This window comes from Amblyomma americanum, chromosome 1 (assembly GCF_052857255.1).
Source record: "Amblyomma americanum isolate KBUSLIRL-KWMA chromosome 1, ASM5285725v1, whole genome shotgun sequence".
In the NCBI taxonomy this organism is placed as follows: domain Eukaryota; kingdom Metazoa; phylum Arthropoda; class Arachnida; order Ixodida; family Ixodidae; genus Amblyomma; species Amblyomma americanum.
In genome coordinates, this window is record NC_135497.1 from 288,585,204 (window position 1) to 288,597,258 (window position 12,055).

General features: G+C 46.2%; 1 protein-coding gene across 1 annotated transcript in view; it reads left to right on the forward strand.

Moving 5' to 3' along the window:
- LOC144118738 (uncharacterized) overlaps window positions 1-12,055 on the forward strand; it is a 71,658-nt gene that overhangs the window by 19,190 nt on the left and 40,413 nt on the right. Inside the window, exons 3-5 of the mRNA XM_077651585.1 lie at window positions 2,851-2,971; window positions 4,712-4,784; window positions 6,522-6,556. Of these exons, the coding sequence (XP_077507711.1) occupies window positions 2,851-2,971; window positions 4,712-4,784; window positions 6,522-6,556 (229 nt within the window). The remainder of the gene's footprint in view (window positions 1-2,850; window positions 2,972-4,711; window positions 4,785-6,521; window positions 6,557-12,055) is intronic.

Here is a 12,055-nt window from a genome sequence, read left to right on the forward strand (position 1 = left end):
TTTTGGTGTTCACTGAGATATGTGGTACAGGCATCATTTCCTCTTCTTAAAACCAATTTTCATTTCATGTTCCTTCCCGTACGGCGCGGTTCGGGTGTACACCGACATATGTGAGACAGGCGTCATTTTATTTTCTTAAATTGTCGAAAGGGCAAGACATCGCGCCGAACGGGCAATCGCGTTCTGTGGACTCGTCGGCAACGCTGCAACGCGCTGTCGCTTCCCAATCTTAAAGACGAACTTAAGCGTCCTCCAATATGGAAGCAATTGCGCGCAGTCGCGATCAATCGAGATAAGTCTGGTGGCATCGCAAGGGAAATGATAAAGCCGTGTGGCTTATGAGCGTGTGACGTCACTGAGTGGCGCCACTATCGTTTGAGAGGAGCGCTCCCAGGAAATCTTGCCAGACGCGTCCTGAACGCTGATATGGAAGGATGCCGCCTAAACACTCTTTGCAATCTTTAATCAACATCTTCACAGATTAGCGACACAAGCAGCAACGCCGCGCTAAAGGCTTTCGCCTCACCGCCCTTTAGGTCAACAAAGTTTGGTTTGGTTTATTGTTTATGGGGGTTCAACATCCCAAAGCGACTCAGGTTATGAAGGACGCCGTAGAGAAGGGCTCCGGAAAGTCGCGATCAATCGAGATAAGTCTGGTGGCATCGCAAGAGAAATGATAAAGCCGTGTGGCTTATGAGCGTGTGACGTCACTGAGTGGCGCCACTATCGTTTGAGAGGAGCGCTCCCAGGAAATCTTGCCAGACGCCTCCTGAACGCTGATATAGAAGGATGCCGCATAAACACTCTTTGCAATCTTTAATCAACATCTTCACAGATTAGCAACACAAGCAGCAACGCCGCGCTAAAGGCTTTCGCCTCACCGCCCTTTAGATCAACAAAGTTTGGTTTGGTTTATGGTTTATGGGGGTTTAACGTCCCAAAGCGACTCAGGTTATGAAGGACGCCGTAGAGAAGGGCTCCGGAAATTTCGACCTCCTGGGGATCTTTAACGTGCACTGACATCGCACATGTACACGGGCCTCTAGAGTTCTGCCTCTACCGAAATTCGAGCGGCACGGCTGGGATGGAACCCCCGTCTTTCGGGTCAGCAGCCGAGCACCATAACCACTGAGCCACCGCGGCGGGCTAGGTCAACAAAATGTCCCCATGAATTTTTATTTATTCAGTTCGCTAGACAGCATAAAATGTAGTCTTATTTGCGACATAAAGGATGCAAAAGTCGGTGCAAACCGTGAGCTCGCTGCTAGGTGTAGTACACTCCCAAAAGAACAAGCTGAGAGTTCATTTTGTGCACAATATTGTACAAAGCGCCTAAATGAATTAGTTTCTAGGAGGTTCGAAGCTGATCCGGAGCCCTCTATGACCACACCTCTTCCTCTCTCCTGTCTTTCTCTCTTCTTTCTTTCACTCCCTCCTCCATCCTTTCCGACTCGGTTGAAGTGTACACCGAGAAGTGACAGTTACTGCACCTTTCATTCCCTCAAAACAAATTTACCTTGAGTGAATTAGTGCTCCATTTCTTGTGGTCATAAGCCTTTTCTGATTTGGTTTTCTTCTTCAGTCATTCTTACTTGCTAAGTCATTATTAGGACGATGGCCGTGTAGGCTGCATTAAAAAAAAAGCAAGCACCCTCCTGCCAGTTCATTATTAGCTTGCTAGTAGGCTACTGGTTATTGCACAAACCCCATTGAAGTACAAAAAGTTCGGTAGGCCAAAAAGTTGGAAGACAAGAGGACTTTCGTTTATCAGATTTTGGCCATTTACACCCTCCCTTTATGAATTCTTGTATTGCTGCGTAATGCAGGCAAGGTAGTTGCTTTGTCAAGAAAAAAACTAGTAACTGTATTGTGGGCACTGCAACTATCGCCATACTTTTTTGCTGCCGGGAAGGCTCAAAGCCTCTGAATGCTTTGGGACAACACGATGCCAGACTTAATGAGGGATTTAAACGCTACTAGTACAAATCATTTGAACAGATCAAAATAACTATTGTTTGCTTTGGAGGAATACTCTAAGCCAGAAGCACCTTGGCAATCCCTGCTGTCAGTGTTTCCCAAGCGGGCGGTCGCATTTGTCTGCGCTTGTTTCAGAAATATCGCGCGGGATATATAAGGGAATGTGGAGCTGGTATAAATGCAAAGACATTGCTTAACTTAAGTAGAGTGTCGGTTGTATTTTCTCCCAAGGAAATGTGGTGTGGCTCCCTGCACACTGTTGCAGCCATTGTCATCTATGCACTGCGGGGGGAATTGCATGCTTTGCCCTGAAGAATTTACTTTTATGCGTCCATGGACAATTAATGAGCTGTTGACATTGATGTAGGACGACAAAGATAACTGTATTTGCAGGTACCCTGCCGGCTGAAATTGTCATAGTTTGACCGCCCCTATTTTCGGTCGGTGATATTAGATATGGCAGATCCTAAGGTCTTGCTATGGAGTGAGTGAACGAGAGGAGATCCGCATCCAGTCAAGCACTTTGAAAATGGTCTGTCCAGGCTACCGCAGCCAAATTTTCTTGGGACATTTAGATGTTTACCAGGATTCGTTTTTTTTTTTTACAGCATAGCTGGATTTCAAAATTGGTTGCTTGATGGGCAAGCAATGTCTACAAACTGGGCTTAGCCACTCGAAAGTGCTCCAAGTGCGTTTTTGGATGCTTCGAAATTGGCTCAAAATCATGGTTTTGTAATAGCACCACTGCGTTCAGAAATTGTTTACTGCAGTGTTGATTTAAAAATGCAACATCTTGTGCGATATGGTACAGTCCAAAACATTTTTTCCCACTTTGTTTGTGACTGGGGCCGTTTTCTCTTTGCACGAGTCCAGGATGAAACGGCAAGCCGTACGTAATGCACGGCCGGGCGAAACTCTTGTTTCGCTGGCTGGCAGCCCTGTGAAAAGCCAGCCAGTGGAAACTCCCGTCCACGTGCACATCGACAATGCAGAGGTGGGTAGCTGTTGCGTTAGGCTGTTGCTCAAGCATGGAAGGCTGTGTGTGGATGTACGCTTCATTCTACATATGTATATAGGTAAAAAATTGGGAGGATGTACGCATCCTTCTACATATGTATATATGTATATAGGTAACAGATTGGTTAATGTGGCATTCAAAGTATTGTACTGATTCTGCTGCCACCTGAAAGCAGCCTGCATTGTTCATTAAAGTACAGAGGGACCCTAGAAAACAGTCAGTCTTTCAGAAGGTCTGCTGCGAATCATCGCGGCGACCTGCGGACCTTGTAAATAATTATCTTTAGATGATTGCTGCTGTGCTTACTTGGAATGACAAGAGGCTCAGGGAAGACAAAAATAAAAGAAAGCAACTGGCTCTAGGCCACTGGGCCGCAAATTGGCTTCTTTTGTCAGTGTATTAAAAATTTTTTTTTGCTGCAGGTTTTTGAGGCGAGATGTCTTTAACGGCAAAGTCGATCTTAAAAGAGTGATGTGAAAATATCAAATAGCCCAAGACATCATCCATCTCATTTAGCATAAGCAACAAGAGAGCGGAAGACACAGGAGAACAGAACGGTGCTTTGTGTTCGTCTTCTTTCTCTGTTGCCTTGTCATTTGTACTAAATAAGATGAATGTGATGTCACTCTTCAAGTAAGCAGCAGGCAAACAACGCCTCGCAACATGCACTATACACTTCATTTTGCCCCTTTGTCTTTCAAATTTTGAACCTGGTAGACTGCCACGTATATGCTGATGTTTACATGCACTCAATGATGCTTCTACGCGTGTTAAAGTCATTACCATGGTTCTGACGTTGTAAAAAGAGCATCGACAACTTGACACACATTGAACACTACTGCATGTAGATATTCTTCCAAGTGCTTGCAGATTTCATAGTTTGCTTGTGCTTAGTTATTTCTGTAAAGACCTCAATACCCACGAATTAAACATTCATTTGGTGCTTGTGTTTTCTTTTTTGCTTTTTTTTTTCACTGTTGAAGGACTGTTGAAGGAAGGAGGAATGAATAGAGTGCGTGTCGTGCCTCGCACTGCTGTTTAAGGTGCTCTGCTTTTGCATAGCTTCGCGGCCCCAAACATAGAGGCTGACGACCTAAACTGCATTTGGTTCTTAAAGGAGAAACAAGCATAGCCGTTCATTTTGCAGTGAGAGCTGCCAGTGTCTCTATTACACGAGATCGTGGCGTCGCCCGTGAAGGAATACGATTTAGACAATGCAGAGGAGGGGAAGAAAGTGGGAAGGACTGAAAAGATTATGATGGGTGGCGAGAGGAGCATGCAGATGAGGTGCATGCCAAGTTGCGTCATGAGCTGAACCATTTTAGCAGTAACACCCTTCAGTGCAGCTGCTACGATTTCATGAAGATACTTGGCCCTTTAGACAGTTTTCTGCGGCGGGAACGGAGTTGTCACCGGAAGCGCAAGACCACCAACGTTAGCAGTGTGTGCATTGGCAACAGAGATGAAAGGTTGCGAGCACAAAGACCCAGATGCATTACACCAGTCTTCTCTGTCCGTAGCATTCATGCAACACTCATAGCTCTTGGCGTTACGAGTAGTAAATGTCCCTTGAAAGTTTGTCCACCCATGGTTTTATCTCCTTGTTAATGTGATGTTACTCAGCTTTTTCATTGTTGTCTTTCTGGTTGTTTTGGAAAATTGTTATCGTTTGGATTGCCAGTCTACTCGTAACGTACTGCACCCGTGTCTGTTCAGGTGGTGACGCTGGCCTGTGATGCAAGCAGCAGGGAATCAGTGAAAAACGTGTGCAAGGCTATCCAGGAGATGTGTGAGAAATAAATCAGCAATGGTTGAAGAGCTTTTCTTGTCAGTGACCTTCTCTTTATTGATACTAAGAAAGGGACTCATGCCTATTTTAATATGTGCATGCATCTTACCTGACTCTGCGTAGGGCTCGAATTGCAGTTGTTTTAGAACCAGTGTTTTTAATTTCTTTTTGCTTTTGGACAGTGCCTTGATGCCGCAGTAAAGCCTGCAGAAGCCCATGCTCTGGCCCACACTGAAAGTATTTTATCAGATGGTGATCTAGCGGTCACGAGATAGTCTTGAATCATTTTTCGGAAGAAGGATAATCATGAAAGAAAAAAATTTATACCAGTACCTGTGATGGAAGCACTCCTGGGTTAACGGTTTTGCAATGTACAAAATTGGGAATAGTTCTTTGGTAGTACTTGCAGTTGAATTCGATTCGCGCCACTCTTTCACTATTTGAAACTTTGCAATGTCTGGAAATTGCAAAAGGTCTTGTTCATCTGAAGTCGCGGCCAGACACTGCGGAGTTAGCAGGCAGCGCTCACTAGTTGCAGCACCGCGCATGAGACACATCAACTTATTTTTCTGTCCTTCTTCTGTCCTACAATATCGACTGTCAGCACGTGGCAAAAACGTATGCTTGGTAATGCTACACACCTTGTACGAAGCCTTGGTGCGAGATATCTTTCGCTGAGAGGCAGCGCTGCGCGATGGTGGGTCAGAAAACGACGTGGTGCAACACCCGGCGCGTCACTAAGTCGTGCCACGATGCACACGGCTGGCTAAGAATACGCCGGCAAAGAATGCGAACGGACGCCATTGTTCTTGTCATTTTCGATAGCTATGCGAACTTGTGGCCCGCGTGCGTTGTTTGACAGCGGCCGTTTTCATTCTGCTAGAAAGTTCACGAAATGAAACCCACAAACTGCAAATTTTGTAAGGGCGTGCGAACATTACAAATTTCTAAACAGCGAATCGAATATGCTGATGCTCAGTGTCTGCTAGTACGCAGCGCTGCGCATAAGGGTGTCACTAGGCGATGGCGACGACCTCGTGGATGTCGCAAAAATGGGCGCAAATTTAAAAATTAGACACATCACTCATCTGTCCTCTCCACTTCGGTCGCTCGCGTGCGGTGGCGGATCGGACAGAAGTGTCTCGAGCTTTCTGGAAACTTGTCTCCTCGCCTGACCAATGGCGCTGCGTGGCCGTTGGGATGGCTAGCGTCGTTTGTACGGTTAAAGCCGGGTGTATATGCGCGCTGGCCTTGGCGCGAAGTGGCATATGAGATACAGCCTCCGACCGAAAATTCGGCGCTTGATTTTTTGGATATGCTTGATTTTTCGGACATGCTTGATATTTTGTTTTCGAAATTCCAGGCTATTTCGCATGGCCTCATGACGTAACACACCCCGGCGAGAAATGAGCAATCGGCCGTGTAACCAACTGCCACCCGCTGGTGTATCTCCCAACTCGGACATGTGAAGGCGAGCAGTGCTTGGCCATGTCACCTAGTATCGTAATCTAGTAATTTAACCCCGGTCAGCCACAGCGTTTAATGCCAGGATGCATGAAGCGATTTTACGGCGTGAGGCCGGCAATTTTCGCCCGACGGTGAGCGCCGCGACCAATATAGACCTACCAGATATTTGACGCACGGCGTCGTCCGACGACGGATGAGGCGGCGGCTGACGCGAGCCAATAGGTGCGCGGAAAGCCCGATATTTTCCGATTTGAGTGCTTGCGCACGCAGCCGTTGACGAGGCCGCGATGGCCGACGAGCACGGGGTGACTTGGGGGGCGGGCATCGAAACGTGACTGTCTTGAAGATGCACGACTCATCAAGCATAGCATGTCTTTTTTTTTATGGGGAAATGAACTATTGTCGGATAAAAATAGGCGCGCGCGTTTCCTCAAGGCCGGCGAAAGAAAACCACGCGCGCATCAAAGTTTTAGTCCTGTGTTGTCTCGAGCTTGCGATTCTGGATATCTGGGCATGTTCATGTGGAGTAATGTGATGTAAAAAAAATATCCGGGGGATCTGTTTGCATGTTACATTCTCGAATTCTCCCCCCCCCCCTACACGCACACACACCCACGCGCTGAAAAAGCAGTTAACTGGAGCGACGGAAAGTTACATGAATGCAGGTACAATTCCTATACAAGCGCATCCCGAATATGGACACACGTTTCAATGGTATTATTCAATAATTTATACGCTGAGCAAGCTATCACCATAATTCTGTATAAGTGCAGGGAACACATGCTGTGTGCAAGCAGTCTGGGTAACAGGATCAACGTTAAAGCGCCGCTCGTTAAGTAGAAGGCGGCATATTTTCTTTTAATGTGAAAAGATAACAGCTCAGAAGGCGGAAAATTAGGCGTTGTTGTCCACCCCCAGAGGTTTGGAAAAACCACGTGACCTAATCAGAAAAAAGAATTAACTCCTAAATAAAACTCCCGAAGTGGGTTCTGAACCCAGGCAGGGAACACGCCACGTTGGCTCAGTGGTTAGGGCGCGATGTCAGTGTACGTTAAAGATCCCCAGTTGGTGGTAATTATTCCAAGCCCTCTACTACTGCACCTCTTACTTCCTTTCTTTCACTCCCTACTTTATCCCTTCGCTTACAGCGTGGTTAAGGGCGCCACGAAAGAACAGCACACGACAGAACAGCATGCGACAAAACAGCGCACAAAAAACAGCGCAGCGACAAATAGCGCAGGGAAAAAAGAGCGCAGGGAAAAACAGCACACGCAAAACGGAACGCCGGGCAAAACGGCACAGCGACAGAACACCACAGCGACAAAACAGCACGACGACAGAAGAGCGCAGGGAAAAAACAGCACGACGACAGAACAGCGCAGCGGCGTACGGTGCAGAGCTGCGGCTGAACTATCATAGCCATACCCGCAAACGGCAAATCACAACACATACGGCAATGACCTTTCGAGTTATTCATTGCTCGTATGACAGACTCAACTAGGAACAGGGTAGGGTAATACCTGCGATATGAAATATTTGGTGGGTGACAACGCTGAAGAAGTTGTGCTGGAAGCATCCATTCTGCGGGTTCACCATCATGGCGCTGAATTCTGGCGAATACAGCTGACGTAGGGCTCTGGGTGTACAACGAGTTCTTGTTCTTTAAAACTCTCGCTGTCGGCAATTGAATCGTCAGCAAATTTGTTTGGAGCAAGGTGCAGGGTCTTCATGCACTGAAAATATGCAGTATTCGATGCTTGTAATGGTTGCAGGATTGCCCGAGCCGACATTTTCAGGCGGCTGGGTGTTTACCAGGACGCTGCACAATGGTTATCTATGGCTGGCCGGTGGCTTCTTTACTTTGCGAAATGGGCTACCCCACTTACCTGCGTTTGTTGTGTGTAATGTTACACTGAAGTTATTTTTTCACTTCGAAGCGAATTATCTGGAAACGTCAATTTAGCAGCAATTCAACAAAGCTACTTTTTTGTCGCTGGGAAGCCGATGCTATTACGACGTCCATTTGAGGAAATTTGACCATTTTGCTTAGAAACCACAAGAAACGTTTACCTAACAAACACACATCTGATCTAACATGCACTAGCGGGAGTCTACTGCAATGGAGTTGCATACAGAAATGAGTGTAGGGATTTCGTTGCACAGGCTTGCCCATTCGAGCCTAAAGACTGGGAAGATCCAGTAAAAAAAAATAACACAAATAACGAATTGATGATATACTATGTTTTGCTTTGGCAGAGACAGCAAAAAAAGCTGGACAAAATTATGCCGGTGGGATGGCTCTAGACTTGGTAGTTGTACTAGGCCGTGCATATTCTTCTTAGGTAGTCGTAAAATTGGCCGCGAACAGCAGCGCTTCCGTTTCTGTTCAAGGTGTTTGAAAACTGCCAATAAAAAAAGAGGCGCCAGAACTAAAACACTGACCTGAGGCGTTACGGACATCAGCGTATACACAACTTAGAAACGCAACGATCGACGCGCACCGTCGCGGTGGCTCAGTGGTTATGGCGCTCGGCAGCTGACCCGGAAGACACGGGTTCGATCCCGGCTGTGGCGGTCGAATTTTGATAGTGGCGAAATTCTAGCGGCCCGTGTACTGGTTTGGTTTAGGCTTGGTTTGTGGGGTGTAACGTCCCAAAGCTACTAAGGCTATGAGGGACGCTGTAGTGAAGGTCTCCGGAAATCTCGACCGCCTGCGGTTATTTAACGTGCACTGACATCGCACAATACACGGGCGTCTAGAATTTCGCCTCCATCGCATTTCGACCTCCGCGGCCGGGTGAGGCCCGCGTGCTGTGCGATGTCAATGCACGTTAAGAACCCCAGGTGGTCGAAATTTTTAGAGCCCTTCGTTACTGCGTCCGTCATAGCTCTAATCGCTCTGGGACGTTAAACCCCCATGAACCATAAACGATCGACGCCTTGCTGCAATGCTGTTGTGTGTTTAAATGACAGCTACGACGTTGAATGTTCTTTCACCGAATGTGTGCGAACTTCTTTAAGCACATTGTCAGCATTTTTGCTCACAGCGCAACAAGAACGGGACACGAGACGATAGAATAGCACAAACAAGAACCATTTGCTGAACATTGGCAGCAAGTGATGCGATAAATGAAAAAAAAATTCAAAAGAAAGCAAGAAGGAAAAACCAGCACATCACCGCATACCATTTCGTTTTCCTTAAGCTCATTTGTTTTCTTTATGTGCTTCTTTGAACTTCTTAATATCTGAAGATGATAAATATAAATAATATACCCTACTTTTGTTTGCCGCCACTGTTAAGCTGCGCGAAAAGTTAGATATCTTAGTTTAAGCATAAGTACGGCATGCACATAAGGTAAAAAAAAATTAACCGCCCAGTCGAAAGTAGCCATCGACAAACACAAACATATTTTTTTCCTGTTTGTTCTCCAATTTACAGTTAGCATCAAATTTACATTTCCCGCAGCATGCGCTTTTTCATGGTACTAATTGTCCACGCGCGGCCCTCACGCACTTTGTTTTTCCTGATAACCGTATTATTTGTTTTAATTTATGCAAGTGCCGCGGGATTGTGGGCATGGGACCATATCTAGGCTTCAGCTGAAGCGTCCAAAACACGTTTACTTGAAAGCTGGCCCTCGTGTAGGGTGGTTGCTCGCTTTTTGTCGTATGTGTTCGGTCTGAGCACTTTTCATGATGCATGCCAAAGCACTTACAGGTATATGAAAATCGTTTTGTGCCTGTCAGGTACTGGCTTTTTTTCAAACGCATTTTTATGGACATTTTTTCTAACCTTCAAATATGACAAGAAACGATATGAAAGTGACGAACGCCAGACATCAAATGCGATTTCCCAACTCGAAAACAGGGTGTACACAGCAACATTCGTGCACGAGCGCAATGGCAAGAGCAGTTGCCGTTGCCCCTCCGAAGATTCCAGGAATGCTACTAAAGAGTCACACATGGCTCGGAAGCGAACGTCGTAGGCTGTGCACAGCTTAAATCTGGAGAGCCACTTTCGTGCGAGGTAACACTGCAGGTAAATAGACGGAATTGCTGGCTATTCCTTATAGAAGAGGAGATTTTTGGAAGTATCTTGAATAATGAACATCTGTTTTTTTTTTTGTAAACTCACCTCTAGCACGCAAAAGGAGTGAGTAGGCATAAGCCATAAGGCAATCGCCATTTTGTTTTCTGTGGGGCATTGCGAAACGCCACTGGCATGTCTAAAGGTATCACGCAGTTTTAGAAAATGGTCGGCGCGTATATAGGAACCCTTACACCCCCCCCCCCCCCCAAAATTCATTTTTTCGCACTGATGAAACTACAGTACTGCACTGTTGGAGCTACGCTTTGGACCAGCAAATAGCGCATTCCCTTCTAGAAGTGTTCCTATCCACGTGGGAGAAGTCAGTCGTACTTCCGTTTTCTATAGTTGTAAATTAAAAACTGCGTGCTGATTTTTTTACATTTTTTTCTAAATTAGTACTAGTACACTGTTCAATACGTCCTTTAGGCTGACCCCGTAACTGCTATTAGCGCAAAAAAAAATATGTCGGTGAGGAGCTCTCGACGACGACAGCGACGAGCTCTCGCTGTTTTCCTAATGTATACGGCACGCTTTCAGCGACATCGAAACCAGCTTGCTGTTGCTTAGTTTTCTGTGTGGAATTAGTGGACGGATCGTTCAAAAGCTGCTGAGAATAGCCTCGCGCTTTCTGAAATTGAAAAACTACGCAATGACGATCATTAAAAACGCGTTTTCAACAGTTCGCACATATTTTGCTACAATAATTTTACGCTTAAATCAGACTTGTGGCGGCGCCTATCGGTCAGTCTACTTGTAGCAGGGACGGAAAGTGTCCGTTCTACGAAGGCGACGCCAATATTTTTATATTACTGACGCTATTGTTGTTGTTGTCCTCAAGAGGATAGTGCTGCTCGAACGTCCTCGTCCAGATGACCCTGTAAACATAAAAAAGAAAACGAAAGACTGTAAACACAAAATTAATATGCGCGAAAGGTGATAACGCAACGGAAAAACGCATGCGTGCCATTAAGCTGTCTGCCGTACGTGGTACTCGGCGGCGGCTAAAAACATAAATACAGCAGCGAGCTTTAATCCTGCACAGACTAAAATCAATTCGCAACATGCCGGTGTGTTTGTTTTCAGACTATAGAGGTAACAAAGAATGCGCACGAAAGAGTTGATGCAGCTAATATAGCAACAGAAATACATATTTGTAAACCATTACGTCAGCCGTCTTAACGCCGACGAAGAACCCAACGACAGCGACGAGTTTTTATTCATAAAATGAAGCGCTAAGAGCCGGCATCGTCAAATTATAAACAGACCATGTAAACAGACCTACAGCGTCCGCTCCTGTAGCAAATCTCTCAACCGCACGATACTCTCCTGCGTGAATCACTGCTAGGAATCGCAGATCCACGAAGACTGCTTAATTAGCCACTAGTTTGCGTGCCAATTAACTTAAAGGAATGATCCACACTTGAAGGACGGTGCCTATCCATACCCGGCTACAGTACGACGCCCGCAAAGAGTACGACTCGCTCCGTGTACGTCAGCTCCGTCAGCTTTAGACAGGAAGTTAGCCTGCATCAATGTTGACTTCGGCGGAGCAATCATCTTGGACTGCTTCGTGAGAAACGGAACGCGTCCAAAGATGGCGACTGTCCGGTTAGACGTCGAAGTAGCCGTCTACGTAGAGGTATTGGAACGCGCCCGCAGAAGCGACAATTGAACTCCACTTCTTGGAAGATCAACACTTCCGAGATCGTCCTCT